The sequence below is a fragment of the Jaculus jaculus genome, chromosome 7, assembly GCF_020740685.1.
Source record: "Jaculus jaculus isolate mJacJac1 chromosome 7, mJacJac1.mat.Y.cur, whole genome shotgun sequence".
Lineage (NCBI taxonomy): Eukaryota > Metazoa > Chordata > Mammalia > Rodentia > Dipodidae > Jaculus > Jaculus jaculus.
The window spans coordinates 69,418,050-69,443,165 of NC_059108.1; the positions used below are offsets into that span (position 1 = coordinate 69,418,050).

At 44.3% G+C, this 25,116-nt stretch overlaps 1 protein-coding gene across 9 annotated transcripts in view; it reads right to left on the reverse strand.

Annotated features, from left to right (window-relative positions):
* Positions 1 to 9,371: 9,371 nt before the first annotated feature.
* The window catches only part of C7H14orf93 (chromosome 7 C14orf93 homolog), a 47,234-nt gene continuing 31,489 nt past the window's right edge, over positions 9,372 to 25,116 (reverse strand). For all 9 annotated transcript variants that reach the window (XM_045154488.1, XM_045154484.1, XM_045154483.1 and 6 more), the window contains exons 3-7: positions 23,611 to 23,928; positions 14,093 to 14,154; positions 13,781 to 13,884; positions 10,529 to 10,641; positions 9,372 to 10,018 (exon numbers count right to left, since the gene is read on the reverse strand). In XM_045154488.1, the coding sequence (XP_045010423.1) occupies positions 9,599 to 10,018; positions 10,529 to 10,641; positions 13,781 to 13,884; positions 14,093 to 14,154; positions 23,611 to 23,928 (1,017 nt within the window). In that variant the 3' untranslated portion in view covers positions 9,372 to 9,598. The remainder of the gene's footprint in view (positions 10,019 to 10,528; positions 10,642 to 13,780; positions 13,885 to 14,092; positions 14,155 to 23,610; positions 23,929 to 25,116) is intronic.

A 25,116-nucleotide genomic window follows, 5' to 3' on the forward strand; every position in this document is an offset into this window, starting at 1 on the left:
ATCCAGCACTCAAGAGGCAGAGGTGGGAGGATCACTGTGAGTTCAAGGCTACCCTGAGACTACATAGTTAATGTCAGGTCAGCCTGGGCAAGAGTAAAACCCTACCTTGAAAAAACAAAAAACAACATATGCCCCCCTCTCCCTCTCTCTATATATAAAATTTTGAAATGCAGGAAAATGGATGGATCTGGAAAGGATTGTACTTAGTGAGGTAATCCAAGAAAGCCACACATCACATGTTCTCTCTCATATGTGAATCCTAGCTACAAATGATTGGACTTCTATGTGAGTTGTAATAAAACTCAGTAGCAGAGGCCAGTAAGTTAGAAAGGGGATTTAAAGGGAATAGAAAGGGAGAGAGACTTAATAGGCTGGTATTGTATATATGTAAATAGAAGAACAGATTAATGGGGTAAAAAGTCCTAAGTGAATTTAGGGGAAGAGACTGCGTAAAGAAAGGTGGAAGGAGGGCTAATCAAAATCTAAAAGGATATAAATAAGTCATATGGAAATCTATTTTTTTGGACAATGGAACACCCAGAAGCCATAGATTGTTATTAGAAAATTTTCAGTGCCAGGGATGGGATACCTTCTAGTGAGCTGTTGGACAGGGAGGTCCCTGGTGCCCCCAAAGCATTACAGGCCATTGCCGAGGCTCTTGGTTTCCCACCAGGAATAGATGGTAAGACCCTATTGCTGAAGATTCCACATAGTTGGGCTGCAAGGTCATTGAGAAATCCTGTTGTAGATGAGCTGAAAACCTCTTTCATGTAGACCAGCTGACAGAAAGCTGGAAAAAGCTACACCACATGCAGTTCAATGGGAGAGAGAAAAATCACCAGTGAAGATACTCAACAGCAGACACTGCAAGCCTTTAATTTGGCCAGGCCAAATGAGCCAATAGGTGCAATAGTGACATGTCTGTTATGGGGGAAACCAACTGCTCTCTAATTGGACTGGAGGTCCACTCCATGGGAGGGAATATATCCCTGATACTGAAAACAGTACTTATGAGTTCTAGGGGTGTAATGTCTGCTGGTGTCTAGCTAAATGGATATACTTTGCTCACCAAACTGCCCAGTAAGCACTTCTCTTAATGTTCATACCCATATACTAATGCTCCTCTCACTTTTGGTAGAGAACCTTCTCTTTTCAGATTGCAGTGACCTTGGGATGACTCAGAAGGCAACACTGTGCTGAGAAGTGACAGGAGTGCTCATCACTGAAATACCACTATCACATCTTCCAAGGCTCAGGGTCCATTGTGATAGAGGTGGCAGAAAGAATGGAAGAGCCAAAGGAAGGGTAACACTCCTTACAAGTGCAGCACTTCTTCCAGACACAAAATGACCTGGATATCCATGACTTTGCAGTGCCTGACACTACCTACACAAAACCATCATGATAGGAGGAAAAGATGATATCAAAATAAAAGACTGAGGGGTAAGGGGTATGATGGAGTGTGGAATTACAAAATGAAGAGGGGAGAGGGAGAGAATTACCAAGGGTTATTGTCTACAATTATGGAAGTTGTCAACAGAAAATTTAAAAAAAAAAAAAAAAAAGAGGGAGAGGGGCTGGAGAGATGGCTCAGCAGCTAAGGGGCTTGCCTGCAAAACCTAATGACCAGAGTTTGATTCCCGAGTACCCATGTAAAGCCAGAAGCGCATGTGTCTAGAATTCATTTGCAGTGGCTGAAGGTCTCGGTGAGCCCATTCTTTCTCTCCCTCTCTCTCTGTCTGCTTGCAAGTAAGTAAGTAAAGAAGAAAAATGTAAAACCTGAATTAAAAAAAAAACTATATGAGCCCTTTAATCCCAGCACCGAGGTAGCAGGATTGCCGTGACTTCAAAGCCACCCTGAGATTACATAATGAATTCCAGGTTAATCTGAGTTATAGTGAGACTTTACCTGGGGGGGGGGGGGAAGGGGGGAGAGAAGGGTGGGAAGAGGAAGAAAGAAAAGAAATGCTGGTTAGAGGACATAAATGAAAATGATCATGGTGGAAAAGAGAAAGAAGCTGATATTAGCCATACTGGAAAAGTCCAGAATAAAGAAGAAACCCTTGGCTAAAGCTAAACACTGGCCAGTTATTTTGTCCAAACTAGCATTCTAGACACAATGAGCCAGTGAAGGAAAATGACTCCCTCTGTATTTAGACAGTAAATGAGCATGAAAATTACATGCAAACAAATCATGCTTTTTTTTTTTTTTTTCAAAGTATGGTCTCACAGTAGCTCAGGCTGACCTGGAATTCACTATGTAGTCTCAGGGTAGCCTTGAACTCATGGCGATACTCTTACCTCTGCCCCCCAAGTGCTGGGATTAAAGGTGTGTATCACCACACCCCGCACATGCATGCTTTTTTAACTCAATATTTTGAGCACCTTTTATGATTTTTTTTCTGTTTTTTTTTTTTTTTTCTTTTTCTTTTTTCAAGGTAGGGGCTCACTCTAGCTCAGGCTGACCTGGAATTCACTATGTAGTCTCAGGGTGGCCTTGAACTCATGACGATCTTCCTACCTCTGCCTCCTGAGTGCTGGGATTAAAGACGTGTGCCACCACGTCAGCTACCTTTTATAATTTTAGTGTAACCTTAGGAAATGAGGAACAACAGTCAGGTATGGTGTCATACACCTGTAGTCCCAGCACTCAGGAGGCTGAGGCAAGAAAGATGGATAGTTTGAGGTCAGTCTGGAATACATAGCTCTTTCCTCTTCTCTCCTCCCCTCTCTCCTCTCTCATTTTTTGTTTTGAGACAGGGTCTGTGCTACATAGGTCTCTCCCCTCTCTTCTTCTCTCTTCTCCCACTTATTTATTTGAGAGAGGGAGAAAATGGGTGTGCTAGGGCCTTCAGCCACTGCAAAAGAACTCCAGATGTGTGTGCCCCTGTGCACATGTGCAACATTGCGTGCTTGTGTCACTGCATCTGGTTTATGTGGGACCTGGAGATTTGAACAGTTCTTAGGCTTCACAAACAAGCGCCCTAACTGCTAAGTTATCTCTCCAAACTTCTCTTGCTTTTTGTTTGGTTTTGAGACAGTCTCTGTAGCCCAGGCTGTCCTAACTCTACATAGACCAAGCTGGCCTTCGTGGCACCTATCTCAACCCCCAAGTTCTGGGATTACAGGTGTAAGCCACCACACCTACCTTTCTCTCTCTTTCTCAAAAAACAAAAGGGATTTTTAATTTTTTAAAAAATAAACTTCCAGGTGTGGTGGCTCATACTTTTAATGCTAGCACTTGGGAGGCAGAGGTAGGAGGACCGCCGTGAGTTCGAGGTCACCCTGAGACTACATAGTGAATTCTAGCCTGGGCTAGAGTGAAATCCTATCGGGGGGGCGGGGGGAGATCCAGATATAGTGGCACATACCTGTAGTCCCAGCACTTGGGAGGCGGAGGTAAGAGGATCACTGTGAATTCAAGGCCACCCTGAGACTACATACTGAATTCCAGGTCAGCCTGGGCTGGAGTGAAACACTACCTTGAATAACCCCACCCCCAAAAGGCGGGGTGACACATGTCTTTAATCCCAACACTCAGGATGAAAAGGTAGGAAGATTACTGTGAGGCCAGCCTGAAACTACTGAGTGAGTGCCAGGTCAGCCTGGGCTAGAGTGAGACTCTATTTTGAAAGAAAGGTGGGGGGGGGGGGTGGCTGGAGAGATGGTTTAGCAGTTAAGGCACTTACCTGTGAAGCCTAGGGATTCCTGGTGTACTTTCCAGGTCCCAAGTTAGCCAGACCACAAAGGTGAGGCACAAGCAAGGTCACACATGCCCACTAGGTGGCACAAGCCTCTGGAATGCCATTGCAGTGGCAAGGCCTTGGCATGCCAATTCTCTTTTTGTCTCTCTTTCTCTCTCGCTTTCTCTAAAAACAATAAAAATTAAAAAGATGGGCTGGAGAGATGGCTTAGCGGTTAAGCGCTTGCCTGTGAAGCCTAAGGACCCCGGTTCGAGGCTTGCTTCCCCAGGTCCCACGTTAGCCAGATGCACAAGGGGGCGCACGCGTCTGGAGTTCGTTTGCAGAGGCTGGAAGCCCTGGCGCGCCCATTCTCTCTCTCTCCCTCTATCTGTCTTTCTCTCTGTGTCTGTTGCTTTCAAATAAATAAATTTTAAAAAAAAAAATTAAAAAAAAAAAAGAAAGAAAGGGGTTCTGGGGATATAGCTCAGCAGTTAAAGGGTCTTGCTTACAAAATCTTGCAGCCTGGGTTCAATTCCCCAGTGCCCAAGTAAAGCCAGATACATAGTGATACATGTGTCTGTGAGTTCTAGGACAAGAGGCCCTGGTGCACCCATACTCACTATCAAATTGAAAAGAAAAAAAAAAAAATGGTGGAGTGGTTTCACTGTAGTCCAAGCTGACCTAGAATTCACTATGCATTCTCAAGGTGGCTTGGAACTCATGGCAATCCTCCTACCTCTGCCTCCCAAATGCTGGGATTAAAGGTGTGCATCACTACGCCCAGCCTAAAAAAAGGCTTAGGGCTTAGCAGTTCAGGTGCTTGCCTGCAAAGCCAAAAGACCCAGGTTCAATTCCCCAGTACCCACATAAGCCAGATGCACAAGGTGGTACATGCATCTGGAATTCATTTGTAGCAGCTGGAGGCCCTGATGTGCCCATTCTCCATCCCCCCCCCCGCCTCTTTCTCTCTGTCAAATAAATAAATAAATAAAATGTTTTTTTTTTTTTAATTTTTATTTATTTATTTATTTGAAAGCGACAAACACAGAGAGAAAGACATATATATATATAGAGAGAGAGAGAATGGGCGCGCCAGGGCTTCCAGCCTCTGCAAACGAATTCCAGACGCGTGTGCCCCCTTGTGCATCTGGCTAACGTGGGACCTGGGGAACAGAGCCTCGAACCGGGGTCCTTAGGCTTCACAGGCAAGCGCTTAACCGCTAAGCCATCTCGCCAGCCCTAAATAAAATGTTTTAAAAAATCTTTTCTAAAAAGGAAAGGGCTGGGTTGGAGAGATTGCTTAGTGATTAAGGCACTTGCCAGCAAAGCCTAACCACCAGTATCCATGTAAAGCTAGATGCACATAATGGTACATGATTCTGGAGGTCATCTATAGCATCTGAAGGCCCTGGCATGCCCATTCTCTCTCTGTGTCTGTCTCTGCTTGCAAATATATAAATAATAAATAAACAAATAAAGTCCTGGGAGATGCCACTGTTGTTAAAAGTACTTCTATAGGAAGTATAGCAAACCTGTCAACTGGAGTTCAGATCCCCAGAACTCATGTAAAGCCAGATATAAGTACTCCTGTACCTGTAATCCCAACATGCCTTTGACAATGGGAGGCAGAATCAAAAAAAATCCCTACACTCAGCAGTCAGTTGTCTGGCATTTGGGGTGGCAAAAAATGAGAGGTCCTATCTCAAAGTGGACCAACACCCTCAGATTGATTGATCTCTGACCTCGTGTCAGTTCTCTCTCTCTCTCTCTCTCTCTCTCACACACACACACACACAAAACACAGCAACTTTAGGGGAATTGAGTTTTTTGATTGAAGCTATATTTGTTTATTTATGTTTTTTTCGAGGTAGCTTCTCACTCTAGCTCAGGATGACCTGGAATTCACTATGTAGTCTCAGGGTGACCTTGAACTCATGGTGATCCTCCTACCTCCAGAACTCATTGCTTCAGAGAATCAGCCTGCTCTGGCCAAGCCTACAGTTTTTCTCTGATTCTGAGGAGAGATTCCCCCAGATAAGAAGCAGGGAAGACTGGAAGCACTAAAAGAGGGGAACTGTCAGTTTGCATATAGAGCACCTTCATAATTAAAGATGAGGTCCTTCCTCCTTTCCTGACTCCAGAGAGAAGGAAACCTGGATTCTTCCTACCAGAAGCATAGCTTCTATGGTAGTTTGAATATATTCAGTGTTTTATTAGTTTGTAGTTTGGATCTGCAGCTACCTGGCTGGAGGAGGTATCACAGGGCAGATCTTAAGGTGTGATGGCTCAGTGGCTAGCTAAAGGTACCAGGCTGCAAAGCCTGATGGCCTGGGTTTGATTCATCAGTGCCCATGTAAAGGCAGATGTACAAATAGCACATGCATCTGGAGCATCAGGAGGCCCTGGTATGTCCATTCTTTGGCTCTCTCTCAAATCAATACACAACAAATAAATAAATATTTTAAAAAATTTATTGGGGGCTGGAGAGATGGCTTAGCAGCTAAGCGCTTGCCTGTGAAGCCTAAGGACCCTGGTTCGAGGCTCGGTTCCCCAGGTCCCACGTTAGCCAGATGCACAAGGGGGTGCACGCGTCTGGAGTTCGTTTGCAGAGGCTGGAAGCTCTGGCACGCCCATTCTCTCTTTCTCCCTCTATCTGTCTTTCTCTCTGTGTCTGTCGCTCTTAAATAAATAAATAAATAATTAATTAAAAAAAATTATTGGGCCAGGCATGGTGGTTCATGCATTTATCCCAGCACTTGGAAAGCAGAGGTAGGAGGACTGAGTTCAAGGCTAGCCTGAGACTATGTAGTGAATTCCAGGTCAGCCTGAACTAGAGTAAGACCCTACCTTGAAAAACAAAAACAAACAAAAAAAATTATTGGCCAGGCATGGTGGCACATACCTTTGATTCCAGCACTTAGGAGACTAAGGTAGGGGAATAGCATTTTATATATACATATATATATAATCACAAGCAAAGAGAGGGAATGAGTGTACTGAGGCCTCCTGCCATTGCAAACTGGATACATGCACCACTTTATGCATTTGGCTTTACATGGGTACTGGGAAATCAAACTCAGCTTTCAGACTCTGCAAGCAAATACCTTAACCACTGAGCTACCTCTCCAGCTCCAAGAGAGGGTCTCTTGCCACTGAAAACAAACTGCTAGACAGCAAATGAACATCAGACTAGCCTGATAACTTCACACGCTCTCCTGGCTCTGCCTCCCATTGTCATAGGTGCACTGGGATCACAGATGCCTGCACCACTTTCCATCCCACTTTATGTGATTGCTGGAGAATTGAACTCAGGCTGGCAAGCTTTGCAAGCAAGCAGCTTTAACTGTTGCACCATCTCTCCAAATCCCCTTAATCTATTTAAAGTGCATTTGTGTGCACATGCATACACTTCCTTAAAATACAGCTTGACTGAATGTGGTGGTTTGGTTCAGGTGTCCCCCTTAGGTGGTCTGAATGTTAGGTTTCCAGTTGATGGAGATTTGGGAATTAACGCCCCCTAGAGGCAGTGTATTGATGGGGGTTGGCTTATTAATCAGTGTCTCCTTGTGTTTGGCACAATCTCCTTTTGCTATTGTCTACCTTATGTTGGCCAGGGGGGTGATTCCACCCTCTGCTCACGCCATCATTTTCCCTGCCATCATGGAGCTTCCCCCTAGAGCCTGTAAGCCAAAATAAACCTCTTTTTTCCCCACAAACTGCTCTTGGTCGGGTGATTTCTGCCAGCAATGCAAACCTGACTGCAATAGAGGATACTAAAAATACCATTACTCTCCATCACAAGAATGGGAGAAAAGCTACCAGTGAGACATGAGCACTTTCTTTTCTCTTCCTTCCTTTCTTTTTCTTTCTTTCCTTTTTTTTTTTTTTTTTTGTTTGTTTGTTTGTTTCTTGACATAGAGTCTCACTCTAGCCCAGGCTGACCTGGAATTTACTATGTAGACACAGGGTGGCCTTGAATTCACAGCAATCTCCTACCTCTGCCTTCCAAGTGCTGGAATTAAAGGCATACACCACTATGCCCGGCAATTTATTTTATGTTATTTTATTTTGAGACAGGATCTCACTCTGTAGTTCAGGCTGGCCTTCAATCCACAGAAATTCTACTGCATCAAACCTTCCAAATACTGAGATTATAGGTGAGTCACTATGTTCAACAACATGGAAATTCATTATCTTTAAGATGAGAGTAACTAAAATTTTCTTACCCGGAGGCCAGGTAAAAACCAAAAATAAATAAATAAATAATTTTTTTTTTTTTTCTTGCCTGGGAGTGGTGGTGCACACCTTTAATCCCAGCATTCAGGAGGCAGAGGTAGGAGGATCACTGTGAGTTCAAGGCCAGCCTGAGACTACATAGTGAATTCCAAGCCAGCTTGGCTACAGCAAGACCCTACCTTGAAAAACCGAAAAAAAAAAAATATATATAATAGTAATAATAATAATTTTCCTGAGGCAGGTGGATTATAAAGAGCTCAAGGCCAGCTTGGTCTTACATAATGAGTTCAGGACAACCTGGGCCACAGAGGGAGATTCAGTCTTAAAACACCAACCAGTTGGCCAGATATGGTGGTACACACACCTTTAATTCCAGCACTCAGGAGACAGAGGTAGGTGGAATGCACAAGGTTCTGGGTTCAACCCCCACCACTGGTTATGGTGGTAGTGAATGCCTATAATCCCAGCACTTGGGAGGTAGAGTCAGAAAGATAAGAAATTCAAGGGCATCCTAAATTACATAGAAAGTAGCTTATTTGTTGTTGCTTTGTTTTGTTTGTTTTTCAGGAAGGGTTTCACTCTAGCCCAGGCTGACCTGGAATTCACTACGTAGTCTCAGGGTGCCCGACTGGATGGACTATTTAAGAAAAAAAATTAAAGCCAGGCATGGTGGTGCAGGCCTTTAATCCAACACACGGGAGGCAGAGAGGTAGGAGGATCATTGTGAGTTCAAGGCTACCTTGAGACTACGTAGTGAATTCCAGGTCAGCCTGGGCTAGAGTGAGACCCTACCTCGAAAAACCAAAATCATCATCATCATCATCATCATCATCCATGGAACAGTAACTGTCATACCTACATTTCAATTCCAGATAGTGAGGAAGCCCATGTTCCATTGCTCAGAAAAATCAAGCCCATGACTATCTGAAACTTGCCACCAGGTGGCAGTATTCCCCAGGACTGCTCTGCTGCTTTCACTGCACAGCAAAACCAGTCATAAAGAAGCAAAAAGATAAGACGGATGGAGAGATGGAGAGACGGCTTAGCGGTTTAGCACTTGCCTGTGAAGCCTAGGGATCTCTGTTCGACCCACGTAAGCCAGATGCACAAGGTGGCGCATGCGTCTGGAGGACCTGGCGTGCCCATTCTCTCTCTCTGCCTCTTTCTGTCTGTTGCTCTCAAATAAATAAATAAAAATAAAAGGATATGAAATAGTACTTGGTAGGCATGGTGGCGCATGCCTTTAATCCCAGAGTTAGAGGTAGGAGGATCACTGTGAGTTCGAGGCCACCCTGAGACTGCATAGTGAATTTCAGGTCAGCCTGGGCTAGAGTGAAACCCTACCTCAAAAAAACAAAAAAAGAATTAGCACTCCTTCCTGAGCTTTCAGTGAAATGGGGTGAAGGTAAAGGGACACAGAAATGGAGGAAAACAAACTCAGAGACAGAGACATATATCAAAGACTCTTGTTTCTTTGACTCATCCTCCTTTTCTCATCCCAGGCTCCTGAGGCACCTTTTAGTTTAGGAATATGCAGTGGGGAATGCCCCCATCCCACTGAATTCTGTTCTCTCACCAAGACAGGAGAAGCAGGCTTGCTCTCTCAGCCTTGTTCTGAGTGAGCCACCCATTTCTGGGGCATGTGGAGTATCAGAAGCCAGTGAGTCTAGTTACAGACTTCACTCGTCCTTTTCCACCTTGATTTCGATGAAAGAGTTCAAGTCAGGACAGCAAGTCTTATGAGGCTGGTCAAAAGATGGGGAGATAGGTCCATTCTCATTGGTTCCTTCCTCTTCCTCTTCTTGGAAATTAGGGTTGTACAGCTCGGGTGGAAGGAGCTGGACTTCTGCAGAAGGCAGCCTGTCTGAGGGAGGCCCGTATACACGATTGGCTTTGGTGCCATGCTTGGAGTTAGCATCTAGGTGGTAGCAGAGCTCTGTGAGTCGCTGGGCCCTGAAACGTGGAGGACGGGCCACCCAGACGCCGGGCTCATTAAGACTGTCCTCCTCATCTGACATCAGCTCTTCAGTCACATCCTTCCACAGGCGTTGGTCCTCCGGTCCAAAATGCCTCATAATACTGGATCGGTTGGCAAAAAGCTATGGTAGGACCCCAGGACAGATTAGGAAGAAAACCAGAATGCACTGGCAGAATTGAGGTAGGGCTGAAGACATTGGAAAATCTGTGCCTAAGTGAACACAGTCCCCAAGGCAAATCTTAGAACTGGCTCACTGGGGCTGGAGAAATTGCTCAGTGGTTAAGGTACTTGCCTGCAGAGCCTAATGGCCTGGGTTTCATTCCCCAGTACTCATGTAAAGCCAAACGCACAAAGTGCGTGCATGCATCCACTTGTTTGCAGCTGCAAGAAGCCCTGGCTTGCCCATTCTCTCTCTCCCTCACTCTCTGTCTCTCTCTCTCTGTTTCTTTGCTTGCAAATAAATAAAATATTAAGAAAAAAAAATAATTGGCTCACTCTTTGTCTCTGTCTGCCTACCTTCCAACCTGTCAACCCTATTCTCAGATGCCATGTCCTCTGGCCCTTCACAGTGTGACTTAATTAGCATGTGGAGTCAACAGGGTTTAGCATCCTGAAATGCCTAGAGACCTACCCTGTATCTGCGACTTCGAAGTTTTTTTTCCTCTTTTTCCTTTAGTCCTTTAAAAGGGTTCAGGGAGTTGCGGTACTCACGCCTCTTGGTAAGGAAGTAGGCCACACAGGCTCCTGGGAGGAGAGAGGGGAGACAGCAAGGAATAGGGTCTTCTACGGCAGTGGTCCCCAGCCTCAACATTGCTTATTGAATGGGAGATTAGCATCACTATTGAGTTGGAATTGGCTTTCTGGCAAATCCACCAGCATTTCTCTTCAGTCCTCTTTGATTTAGTGCCCTATGCCCACCTCCATCTCCAACACTAAGTCCTCACGAATATCTCCCACTGCAAAAAGATAAGTCCAGGGCTGGAGAGATGGCTTAGTGGTTAAGGTGCTTGCCTACAAAGCAAAAGGACACAGGTTTGACTTCCCAGAACCTACGCAAGCCAGATGCACAAGAGGACACACACATCTGGAGTTCATTTGCAGTGGCAAGAGGCTCTGGCACACCCTTTCTCTCCCTCTCCCTCTCCCTCTCTCTCTCTCTCTCTCTATGTGCCTATTTCTGTATCTCTCTCTCCAATAAATAAATAAATAAAATATTTGAAAAAAAAGATAACTCCAATCCCTGCTGTGCATTAAACTTCTTTCATTAACCCTACGTCCACTGCCACCTCACTAATAGATTTCAAGTTCTTTTTGTTTTGATCTTTCAAGGTAGAGCCTTGCTCTAGCCCAGGCTGACCTGGAACTCACTCATTGGCTCAGACTGGCCTTGAGTTCATAACCATCCTCTTACCTCTGCCTCCTGAGTGCTGGGATTAAAGGAGTGTGCCATCACACTCAGCTACAAGTACTTTTTATTTCCTTGCAATTTTTTTATTAGAGAGAAAGTGAAGGAGCAAGAGAGAGAGAACAAATTGGCATGCCAGAGCCTCCAGCTATGGCAATCGAACTCCAGATGCTTGCATCACTTCGTGCATCTGGCTTATGCCAGACCTGGAGAGTTGAACATGGGTCCTTAGGCCTTGAAGGCAAGCGCCTTAACCACTAAAGCCATCTCTCCAGCCCTATTAGCAGAAGTAGGGTTTTTGTTTGTTTGTTGTTGTTATTTTGAGATGGGATCTTAATCTAGCCCAGGCTAACCTGGAATTAGTCTCAGACAAACCTCAAACTCACAACAATCTTCCTACCTTAGCTTACCAAGTGCTAGGATTAAAGCCACCACACCCAGCACATTTCTATTTTATTTATTTATTTTAAATTTTTATTAACATTTTCCATGATTATAAAAAAAAATCCCATGGTAATTCCCTCTCTCCCCCCCTCACATATTTTATTTATTTATTTACTTGGTAACATAAGTTTTCATAGTACTTCAGCATTAGGTACAAATAACAGAGTAAAACCAGGTGTGGTATCTCACACCTTTAATCTCAGCACTCAGGAGGCAGAGGTAGGAGGATCACTGTGAGTTGGAGGCCACCTGAGAATATATAGTGAATTCCAAGTCAGCCTGGGCTAGAGCGAGATCCTACCTCAAAACAAAACAAAACAAGGCTTGGAGAGATGGCTTAGTGGTTAAGCACTTGCCTGTGAAGCCTAAGAACCCTGGTTCAAGGCTCAGTTCCCCAGGACCCACATTAGCCAGATGCACAAGGGGGCGCTTGCATCTGGAGTTCATTTGCCATGGCTGCAAGCCCTGGCATGCCCATTCTCTCTCTCTCTCTCTCTCTACTTGCCTCTTTCTCTGTCTGTTGCTCTCAAATAAATAAATTTAAAAAAATAAAAAAGGCACAAGGAGCACATGCATCTGGAGTTTGTTTGCAGTGGCTGGAGGCCCTGGGTGCCCATTCTCCCCCCCCCCCACCTCCTCTCTCTTTCTCTCTCTGATAGCAAATAAATAAATTTAAAAAAAAAATTTTAATTAAAAAAAATTAGGGGCTGGAGAGATGGCTTAGCAGTTAAGGCACTTGCCTGCAAAGCCAAAGGACCTCAGTTTGATTCCCCAAGACCCATGTAAGCCAGATGCACAAGGTGGTGCATGCATCTGGAGTTCATTTGCAGTGGTTGTAGGTCCTTACGTACCCATTCTCCCTCTCTCTGCTTCTCTCTCTGCCTTTCTCTCTTTCTCTCTCTCAAATAAATAAATAAATAAATAATAAAAGAATTTTAAAATATATCTTTAAAAAGTTAATGAAAACATACAGGGGCTGGAGAGATGGCTTAGAGGTTAAGTGCTTGCCTGTGAAGCCTAAGGACCCGTGTTTGAGGTTCGATTCCCTAGTACTCATGTAAGCCAGATGCACAAGGTGGTACATGAATCTGGAGTTTGTTTGCAGTGGCTGGAGGTCCTGGAGCACCCATTCTCTCCCTCTCTCTCTCTCTCTCTCTCTCTCTCTCCCCCTCTTTAGCTGTCGCTCGCAAATAAATAAACAAAAATAAAAATAAAATTAAAAAAAAAAACAAGAAAATATACACAAAGCAGAGTAGACTAAAGAACATAGAAAACCCAGGATAAAAAAAGAGAGTGAGAGAGAGAGAGAGAAAAGAAAAGAAGGAAACCCAGGATGTCGTACTTAGGGACAAAAGGACAGACCTGGCTTCTGACCCAGATTCAGGCTCTATATAAACAATGATGGTACTCTCGTCCTTTCTTTTTCTCACTTTCATTTCAAATTGAGTAGGAGAATAAAAGACAATTTGAAGCTGGGCATGGTACCTCACATCTGTAATCCTAGATTTAGGAGGCTGAGGCAGGAGTATCACTGTGAGTTCAAGGCCAGCCTGAGCCACTGAGTGAGTTCCAGGTCAGCCTGAGCAAGGTGGCACACTCCTTTATTCTCAGCACTTTGGAGACTAAGGTAGGAGGAGTGCTGTGAATTCCAGGCCAGCCTGGACTAAAGTGAGTTCCAGTTCAACCTGGACTAAAGTTAGACTCTGCTTCAAAAAAAAAGGTGATTTGAAGTAATCAATCAGATGAATAAATTCTACGTGAGATGAAGAGGGGAAAAAAGTTTTAAAGTTTTAAGACACAATTACAAGCATTGTTTACTTTTTTACATATATAGCTTAGGTGGGCCTAGAACTCACTATGTAACCCAGGCTAGCTTTGGACTCAAAGTGACCCTCTTGCCTCAGCCTCCAGAGTAGCTACCACAACCAGATAATGCACTATTTTCAATGTCACCTAAGTCATCCCATGCCTTTACTCCTCTGACCAAGAATGGGGGAGTGGGAGGAAAGGGAGGAGTTAACTCAGTTTTCTCACCTTTCAGCTCTTTATCAGTGTAATTGTGAGGACTGGTCACCAGCTCCTGCTTGAGCTTGTCCAAAAGGAACTTCACTACAGAAATGTTCCAAGAAGACTTGATGCTGCCATGAAGGGAAAAGAAATAAGGTAGAGATCTTTGGAAGAGACAGAGGAAAAGAGATGCCCAGCACCTAGCAATCTGTGGCAAATTCCTTGGCCTGAGACCAGATATCAGGGAAAATGGCCCTGGCCTCCTTCTAGTGGAGCACCCCCTTTGTTTCCCTCTCCTTAGCAAAGTGCCTTGGAATCTTTTCCCTCGAGGGACCATACCTTTCAGAGCCATTGAATCTCTTGTCATTGGTGATGTGGTTATGTACATTGTGGACCAATTTCTAGGAGGGGGGGAAAAAAACAGAATCAAACAAACAAAAACAAAACAAAAAAGGAAAAAAGAGCTGGGATTGGTGGCACACATCTTTAATCCTAGCACTTGGCAGGCAGAGGTACAAGGATTGCCATGAGTTTAAGGCCATCCTAAGAGTATATAGTGAATTCCAGTCATCCTAGGCTAGAGCGAGACCCTACCTTGAAAAACTGAAGAAAAAAAAAGAAGAAGCCAGGAGTGGGTATTAGCATGCCCATTTTCTCTACCTGCCTCTTTCTCTCAAATAAATAAATAAACCTTCCACTGGCTCTCTAAGGGAAAGGGCATTGTCCCTATGGGGATTTTCTACCTAAATCCTTTTTATTGCCTAGGTACCTTTTTTTTTTCTTTAGGCAGCCCAGGCTGTTATGGAACTTACTATGTAGCCAGAGATAACCTTAAACTGCTTATTTAAATATTTTATTTATTTGGCTGGAGAGATTACTTAGTGGTTAAGGTGCTTGCCTGCAAAGCCAAAGGACCCAGGTTTGATTTCCCAGGACCCATGTAAGCCAGATATACAAGGTAGCATATGCGTCTGGAGTTGGTTACAGTGGCTAAAGGCCCTGGTGTGTGCTCATTCTCTGTCTTTCTCTGGTTCTCTTCTCTCTTTCAAATAAATAAATAGTGAACTAAAATATGTGAACTTGCCGTGTGTGTGTGTGTGTGTGTGTATATACATATATATATATATATATTATTGTTGTTGTTGTTTTGTTTTGTTTTTCGAGGTAGAGGTCTCACTCTGGCCCAGGCTGACCTGGAATTAACTATGTAGTCTCAGGTAGCCTCAAACTCATGGTAATCCTCCTACCTCTGCCCCCCTAGTGGTGGGATTAAAGGCATTTGCCACCATGCACAGCTCTTAAAAAATATTTTTTTTAATTTATTCATTTGGAAGAGAGAGAAAGAGGCAGAGACAGAGAGAAGGAAGAAGGGCATGCCAGAACCTCTAACTACTGCAAATGAACTCCAGACACTTGCACCACCTTGTGCATATGGCTTTATGTGGGTACTGGGGAATTGATCCTGGGTCCTTTGGCTTTGCAGACAAGCACCTGCTAAACCATTTTCCCAGCCTGACCTTGAACTTCTACTTTTTTTTTTTTTTTAACTTTTATTTATTTGAGAGCGACAGACACAGAGAGAAAGACATAGAGGGAGAGAGAGAGAATGGGCATGCCAGGGCTTCCAGCCTCTGCAAACGAACTCCAGATGCGTGTGCCCCCCTTGTGCATCTGGCTAACGTGGGACCTGGGGAACTGAGCCTCGAACCGGGGTCCTTAGGCTTCACAGGCAAGCGCTTAACTCTAAGCCATCTCTCCAGCCCAAACTTCTACTTTTTTTTTAAGTTTTAAATATATTTTGTAGTAGATCATCTTATTTACATTGATTCAGAATCATTTTACATTAAGTCAGACAGTAATAAATGTTTTACTTTTGTAAATTGTAAAGGAAAAGAAGGAAACTACTGAAAAAGTGTTCATTAGGCCTGTCTTATGCTATCTAGCTTGAGGACTTGAACACACAGAAACCACAACATGTTATCAGCACAGACTGGGGGCAGGGTTTGCTCTGGCACACAGTGGGGACCCCTCATCAACTTAACAGTTTTCTCCTCAGGAAAAAGACAATGATTCTTAGCACTAATTTAACCACACTTTGGAAAACAGATGCTAGCAGTGTTGAGTGGAGAGAATCAAGCCCCAGCCAACAAACCTCTAGATCCCCACAGAGGCTAAAATCTACCCCACATGGCCATGGTGGCTCCAGCTCAGAAGGGGTGAGGACTCTCACCCCCTACACCATACCCAGGTATACTTAGCAGTGGGCAAACAGCCATCTGAGGTAAGGGGGAGAAAGACTCTTCCACAGGCATACCTCACTAGGTCTCATCACCCACTTTGCAGCTGCTTGATACCTTCAGAAATTCAAATCAAACTCAAGAGAAGCTGGGCATGGTGGCACGTCTTTAATCCCAGGCAGAGGTAGGAGGACTATCATGAGTTTGAGGCCACCCTGAGATGACATAGTGAATTCCAGGTCAGCCTTGGCTACAGTGAAACCCTACCTCAAAAAAAAAAAAAGAAAGAAAGAAAGAAAGAAAGAAAGAAAGAAAGAAAGAAAGAAAGAAAGAAAGAAAGAAAGAAAGAAAGAAGGAAGGAAGGAAAGCAGGAAGGAAGGAAGGAAGGAAGGAAGGAAGGAAGGAAGGAAGGAAGGAAGGAAGGAAGGAAGAAAGAAAGAAAGAAAGAAAGAAAGAAAGAAAGAAAGAAAGAAAGAAAGAAAGAAACTCAAGAGAAGTGACTGTTGCCTCAGCAGACGCTGTAGGGGGAAGACGGAGTTGGTGGGGTGTGTAGTCGCTGGCTCCTGGTGGAGACCACCTGAGGAAGGACATATTACAGAACCTTTGAGAGGTTTTCTGAGAAGGGAATTAATCACCTCACAACTCCATGCAGCTTAAGGCTTCACTTTTTAAAAATTATTTTATTTTTATTCATTTTACAGAGAAAGGGGGGGAGAGAGAGAATGGGCGTGCCAGGCCTTCCAGCCACTGCAAACGAACTCCAGACGCGTGTGCCCCCTTGGCACTTGCCAGCAAAGCCAAAGGACCCAGGTTCAATTCCCCAGTACCAACATAAAGCCGGATGCATGAGATGGTGTATGCATCTGGAGTTCATTTGCAGTGGCTGGAGGCCCTAAAATGCCCATTCTCTCTCTCTCCTTATCTCCCTCTTTCTCTCTCTCAAATAAAAAAATGAATTAAATATTCTTTTTAACCAGGCATAGTGGCACACGCCTTTAATTCCTGCACTTGGGAGGCAGAGTGTGGTGGTTTGAGTCAGGTGTCCCCCATAAACTTAGGTGTTCTGAATGCTAGGTTCCCAGCTGATGGAGATTTGGGAATTAATGCCTCCTGGAGGGAGTGTATTGTTGGGGGCGGGCATAAGGGCTTTATAGCCTGTGTCCAAATGCCAGTGTTTGGCACACCCTCCTGTTGCTGTGGTCCACCTTCTGTTGGCCAGGGGTTGATGTCCACCCTCTGCTCATGCTATCTTTTTCCCCTGCCATCGTGGATCTTCCCCTCAAGCCTGTAAGCCAAAATAAATCTCTTTTTCCCAGAAGCTGCTCTTGGTTAGGTGATTTCTAACAGCAATGCGAACTGGACTGCAACACAGAGGTAGGAGGATTGCCATGAGTCTTATAGTGAATTCCAGATCAGCCTGGGCTGCAGTGAGACCCTACCTTGAAAAAAATCACACACACACACACACACACACACACACACACAAAATTAGTCTTCTGGGGCTGAAGAGATAGTTTAGCCATTAAGACGCTTGCCTATAAAGCCAAAGGACCCAGGTTTGATTCCCCAGTACCCACATAAACCCAGATGCATCTGGAGTTTATATGCAGTGGCTGGAGGCCTGGTGTACCCATTCTCCCAAACCTCCTGCCCCGCCACCCATCTCTCTCTGCCTCTTTCACTCTGTCTCTCAAATAAACTATAGGCACATTTTTAAAAGTCTTCTGAAATCTAGTAGAATTGATGACCCAAGAACATGTCACAGCTTTAGCTACGGCTTTATGTATCTCTTTGCACATTATCATAAGTCCCAGAGGTACACATATGAGGGTTTGAAAAACACAAATCTAAAATAACAGAAATGTTAATTGGAAAGCACCATGAAGACTGTCACGAGAGCCGGGCGTGGTGGTGCACGCCTTTAATCCCAGCACTCGGGAGGCAGAGGTAGGAGGATCGCCGTGAGTTCGAGGCCACCCTGAGACTCCATAGTGAATTCCAGGTCAGCCTGAGCCAGAGTGAGACCCTACCTCGAAAAACCAAAAAAAAAAAAAAAAAAAAAAAAAAAAAGACTGTCACGAGCTTCCTTTTCTGGTGTTAAACAGCTTCCTGTTTTGCTAAAACACATCTAATGATGGCTTCAGCTTTTTTTTGTTGTTTTGTTTTGTTTTGTTTTTCGAGGTAGGGTCTCACTCTAACTTAGGCTGACCTAGAATAATTCACTATGCAGTCTCAGGATGGCCTCGAACTCACAGCGATCCTCCTACCTCTGCCTCCCAAGTGCTAAAGTATTAAGTATTAAAGGTGTGCACCACCACACCTGGCAATGGCTTCAACTTTCTTTGCTTATTCTATGAATTTTTTTTTCACGTGTATGTATATATGCATGTGTACGCACATGTGTGGAGACCGCAAGTCAATGTTAGCTGTCTTTGTCCATTGCTTTCCACCTTATTTTTTTTGTGACAGGATTTCTCACTGAACCTGAAACTCACCAATTCAGCTAGACTTGCTAACCAGCTTGCCACAAGGATAGGCCTGTCTATACCTCTTGAGCACTGGGATAATAGGCACGTGCCGCCATACTGGCTTTTACCTGGTGCTAAGGATCTGAACTCAGGTCCTCATGATACACAGTAAGAAGTTTACCAACTGCTGCCCTGCATGGTGGCGCACGCCCTTAATCCCAGCACTCGGGAGGCAGAGGTAGGAGGATCGCTGTGAGTTCGAGGCCACCCTGAGAGTCCATAGCGAATTCCATGTCAGCTTGGACTAGAGTGAGACCCTACCTCAGGAAAAAAAAAAAAAACAAAACAGGAAGTTTACCAACTGAGCCATCACTACAGCCCTCTATTGAGCCTTTTTTTTTTTTTTTTTTTTTTTTTTGAGAGGTAGGGTTTCACTCTAGCCCAGGCTCACTAGTTCCAGGCTGGCCTTGACAGAAATCTTCCTACCTTTGCCCCAATTGCTGGGATTAAGGCATGTGCTACCAGGCCAGACCTGATGAACAATTTTTTTTGTTTTGGGTTTTCAAGGTAAGGTCTCGCTCTAGCTCAGACTGACCTGGAATTCACTATGTAGTCTCAGGGTAGCCTTGAACTCATGGTGATCCTCCTACCTCTGTCTGCCGAGTGCTGGGATTAAAGATGTGCACCACCACACCCAGCTTCCTGGCGAACATTTTTAATTGTTAAAAAAATTTACCCCTATTCTCTCTGTCTCTTCTTCCTATCTCCTTCCCTCCCTCCCTCCCCCCCCCTCTCTTTCTCTGCTTGGAAATAAATAAACTAATTAAAAAAAAAAAGGTTGGACTCAGAAGGTATCATAGTGCTGGAAAGAAGTGACTGGAGTACTGAGTAACATCTCAATCACACCTTCCAAGGCTCAGGGTCTAATGCGGAAGAGGTGGCAGAAAGAATGTAAGAACCTAAGGAAGGGTAGGACTCCTTACAACATGCTCCTCCAGACACAAAATGGCCTGAATATTCATGACCTCACCATACCTGACACTAACTACACAAGACCATCATAAGAGGAGGAAAAGATCATGACATCAAAATAAAAGAGAGACTTATTGAGATGGGGAGGGGATATGATGGAGAATGAAATCTCAAAGGGGAAAGTGGGGGGGAGGGAGGGTATTACCATGGGATATTTTTTATAATCATGGAAAATGTTAATAAAAATTGAGAAAAAAATAAAAAAGGCTGGAGAGATGGCTTAGGAATTAAGGCACATGCCTGCAAAGCCTGATGATCAAGTTCGATTCCCCAGTATCCACTTAAAGCCAGATGCACAAAGTGACACATACATCTGGAGTTCACTTGCAGTGGCTGGAGGCCCTGGCATGCCCATTCTACCTCTCTATCTGTCTGTCTTCTACCTCCTTCTGTTTGAAATAATTTTTTAAAATATTTTATTTTTATTTATTTATTTGAGAGAGAGAAAGAGAGGGAGACAGAGAGAGAATGGGTGCACCAGGGCTTCCAGCCACTGCAAACGAACTCTAGATACATGCACCACCTAGTACATCTGGCTTACATGGGTCATGGGGAATCGAACTGAGGTTCTTTGGCTTCACAGGCAAGTGCCTTAACCACTAAACCATCTCTCAAGCCCCTGAAAATAATTTTTTTGAAGTAGGGTCTCACTCTAGCCCAGGATGACTATGTACTTTCAGGGTAGCCTCAAACTCACAGTGATTCTCCTACCTCTGCCTCCTGAGTGCTGCGTTTAAAGGTATGCGCTACCACACATGAAATATATCTTCATATCTCAGGTGGTATTATGTACAAAACTGTTTTTTTGTTGTTGTTGTTGTTTTTTGAGGCAGGGTTTCAGTCTAGCTCAGGCGGACCTGGAATTTACTATATAGTCTCAGGGTGGCCTCGAACTCATGGCGAGTCTCCTACCTCTGCCTCCCGAGTGCTGGGATTAAAGGCATGTGCCACCATGCCCAACTTGGTGTCAGATTTTTGAAGGTAAAATACATATATTTTTAATATTTATAGGCTGGAGAGATGGCTTAGTGGATAAGGCACTTTCCTGCAAAGCCAAATGATCCCGGTTCAATTCTGCAGGACCCACATAAGCCGGATGCACAAGGTGGCACATGCATCTGGAGTTAGTTCACAGTGGCTGGAGCCTCTGGCATTCCCATTCTCTCCCTCACTTTCTGTCTGTCAAATAAATAAATAAATAAACAAATTAGGTAGGTAGGTAGGTAGGTAGGTAGATATAGATATGATTTTCGAGGTACGGTTTCACTCTAGCTCAAGCTGACCTCAATTCATTACATCATTTCAGGGTGGTCTCAAACTCACGGTGATCCTCCTACCTCTGCCTCCCGAGTGCTAGGATTAAAGGGTCACCATGAGTTTTAGGCCAGCCTGAAACTACAAAGTGAGTTCCAAATCAACCTGGGCTTAGGTGAGACTCTAACTCCAAAAAGCAAAAACAAACAAAAAAAACCCTTTACCTTCAGGAACTGAGATTATATCTCAGTTGGTAGAGAGCCTGCCTAGCATGATCAAGGTCCAGGGTTCAGTCCTTAGCACATCATGAAACTGTGGCATGGTGGTACACACCTGTCAGCTCACCACTCAGGAGGTAGAGACAGGAGGATCAGAAGTTCAAGGTCATCCTCAGCCAGTTTATACCACATAAAACCCTCTCTCAAAAGAAACATTGGGCTAAAAAGATGGCTTAGCCATTAAGGCACTTGCCTGCTAAGCTTAAGGACCCAGGTTCGATTCCCCAGTACCCGCATAAGCCAGCTGTACAAGGTGATACATGCATCTGGAGTTTGTTTGCAGTGGCTGGAGGCCCTGACATACACATTCTTTCTATCTGTCCCTTCCTCTCTCTCCCTCTCTCTCTTTCTCTCTCTTGCTCTGTCACCCTCTCAAATAAATAGTTTGTTGTTGTTGTTGTTTGTTTGTTTGTTTTCGAGGTAGGGTCTCACTGTAGCCCAGGCTGACCTGGAAATCACTCTGTAGTCTCAGGGTGGCCTTGAACTCATGGTGATCATCCTGCCTCTGCCTCCCAAGTGCTGGGATTAAAGGCATGCACCACCACACCCAGCTTAAATAAGTAAATATTAAAAAAGTATTTTACCTTCAAAAAATCTGACACCAGTTTTGTACATAATACCACCTGAGATATTTGAAGATATATTTCATGGATACTCTATGTCTTCTCTTGTCTGGTCTAAACACCTCCAAGTCATTTGGGTGATTCTCATAGTTTCCATAGAGATTTCACATCAGTAATAGAGGGCTCTTTGGCTTGTCTCCTGCAAAGTGGTACCAGGAACTGAATCTAACTCATCAGTTCAGATCTAGCCAGAAAAAGCAGTACTTACAAAGCAAAACTCTATGCTCTGGGAATGAAACTGAAGATGGCATTATCTTCTTCACTCACCCCACAGCCACTCAAAGTCACAGGACTCATTCTGCAACTGATGCTACAAGCTTTAATGTAAGATTTTATATTTCCTTCTGTAAAAATTTTTATGATTACATGTTCATCACAAATCAGCTGGAAGGCAGCTCATGGTTAAAAGTGCTTACTTGTAAGTCCCTCAATTGGAGGTTACCCCATTCCAAACTGATAGCAGCTCCCTGTTCTGAAATCTCTAGTTTATCCTCCTACCTCTAGGACTGAATGACTCTACTAACACAGGAATAGACTATTTGCTTTTAAAAGCTCTGGTCTCCACTTTACAAAAAGGACTATTACTATACTAAATTTATTTTCTAAATATTTTTTTATTTTAACTCCTAGAAATCCAAAACATAAAAGCCAGGTGTAGTAGTATGGTAGCTCATGCCTATATACAAGCTTTTGGGAGGCTGAAACAGGAGGATTGCTACAGGTTTGAGGCCAGCCTGGGCTACACAGTGACCCTACCTCAAAAAACAAACAGGGCTGGAGAGATGGCTTAGCGGTTAAGTGCTTGCCTGTGAAGACTAAGGACCCCGGTTCGAGGCTCGGTTCCCCAGGTCCCACGTTAGCCAGATGCACAAGGGGGCGCACGCATCTGGAGTTCGTTTGCAGAGGCTGGAAGCCCTGGTGCGCCCATTCTCTCTCTCTCTCTCCCTCTATCTGTCTTTCTCTCTGTGTCTGTCACTCTCAAATAAATAAATAAATAAATAAAAATTTAAAAACCAACCAAACAAACAAAAACCTAGATTAGGCTGTGCATAAGGTCATATGCTTATAATCCCAGACTTTACAGGTCTGAGGCAGGAGGATATTGAGTTTGAAGCCAGCTTCAAAATATCAAAACACACACACACACACACACACTATATATATATATATATATATATATATATAATTTTTTTTGAGGTAGGGTCTCACTCTAGCCCAGGCTAACCTGGAATTCACTATGGAGTCTCAAGGTGGCCTCAAACTCATGGCAATCCTCCTACCTCTGCCTCCCGAGTGCTGGGATTAAAGGCGTGCAACACCACGCCCAGCTATATATATATAATTTTTAAAGTGAGTGAAAGGGAGAGAGAAAGAGAATAGGCACAACCTCTAGCTAGTGCAAACAAATTTCAGACACATGCACTACTTTGTACATCCATCTTTACGTGAATATTGGGAAATCAAACCTGGGTCCTTGGGCTTTGCAGGCAAGTACCTTAACTGCTAAGCCATCTCTCCAGCCACCCACCTTTTTTGAGGTAGGGTCTCGGTTTAGCCCAGACCTACCAAGAATTCACTACTTCAAACTGACTTCAAACTCACAGATTCCCACTTCTGCCTCTCAAGTGCTGGGATTAAGAGCATGTGCCACCATGCCTGACAGAGGGAGAAATGGGAGCACCAGGGCTTCTAGCAGCTGCAATCAAATTTCATATGCATGCACCACTTTGTGCATCTGGCTTTACATGAGTATTGGGGGTCATTAGGCTTTGCAGGCAAACAACTTAACTTCTGAGCTATCTCTCCAGCCCCCCCCCCTTTTTTTGGAGGGGGGACCTTTTCTTGATCCTTCCCATCCCAGTAGGATCCAAGATACCATTTGATCTAAATTGGGAGTTTAAAATAAACCACTCTTCATTTTTCTCCCAACTAAAGAAAAACATTATGGAAACAGAGCTCACTTACAGAGAGTACCAGGTCCCGCTTGCGCCTGGAGTTCTTCTGCCCGCTCCCTCTGATTCTGCATGGGGAGCCAATGAAGCCCAGAGAGTGTCTCAGCTCCCCAGTGCTCCCAGGGGCTGACTCTTCCAAGGCAGTGTCCAGTGTGGCAGCAGCACTGAGCATGTCCTCAGGGTGAGGTAGTGGCAGCTTGGTTCCATTTTCTGGCCCTGTCTCTGAGGACACCCTGTGGATAGCCAGTTGTGTGGCTGGTGAAAGCTGTTTGGCATAAGCAGGGACCAACACTCGCTGAACTGTACCCTCAGAGGCCACATAGTCTTCCAGCTAAGAACATAAGAAAGAATCTATTAGTGAGCCAGGCATAGGGAACCTGTTCAATCTTTTTTTATTTATTTATTTTTTATTTGAGAGAGACAGAAACAGGCAGAGAGAGAGAGAGACTGGGCACGCCAGGGCCTCCAGCCACTGTAAACAAACTCCAGATGCGAGCACCCCCTTGTGCATCTGACTAACGTGGGTCCTGGGGAACCGAGCCTCTAACCGGGGTCCTTGGCCTCACAGGCAAGCACTTAACTGCTAAGCTACCCTCCAGCCCTGAACCTGTTCAATCTTAGTCTTTGGCTAAGAATAGTTAACTGAGTGAAGAAAAGGCCAGTCTAGCAGTCTTGCCAGTGGTAATGTTTCTCTTGGATTCCTAAGGGAACATCAGGCAAATATTTCTTGCATGTACAGAACCTCTAGTGGTTTTGACACCTTCTGTGTGCATAGTTATTTGTGGCTTGCTCTTGAGCATAAGAAATGCAGTTAGGGGGCTGGAGAGATGTCTCAGTAGTTAAAGCACTTATCTGCAAAGCTTAAGGACTAGGGTTTGATTCCCCAGTACCCACATAAAGCCAGATGTGCAAAGTGGGGCATGCATCTGGAGTTTGATTGCAATGGAGGAATGGTGTCCCCTTTCTTTCTCTATTGGCCTCTCTCTCTCTCTTATCTCTCTCATAAATAAAATTTAGGAAGGGACTTAAAAAAAAAAGTAAAAGAAAGAAATGCAGTTAGGAAAGTGTTTTGTCCAGGCGTTAGGAAAGGGAAACCAACCAAGAAAAGGAACAAGAAAAATAGCCAAGTGTGGTGGCTCATGCCTATAATCTCGGCACTCAAGAGGCTAAGAAAGGTGGATCTTGGAACTGGGGAGATGGGTCAGCAGTTAAAGGCACTTGCTTGCAAAGCTTTCAGGTCTGGGTTTGATTACCCAGTACCCACACAAAAGCCAGATGCAAAAAGTAGTACATGCATCTGGAGTTCATTTGCAGCTGCAAGAAGCCCTTTTGTGTCCTTTCTCTTTCTCTCTCCCTCTTTCTATTTTTCTCTTTCCTTGCAAATAAATAAATAAAAATATATTAAAAAAATAAAAAGCCAAGCTGGGCGTGATGGCGTATGCATTTAATCCCAGCAGTTGGGAGGCAGAGGTAGGAGGATCATTGTGAGTTCGAGGCCACCATGAGACTACATAGTGAA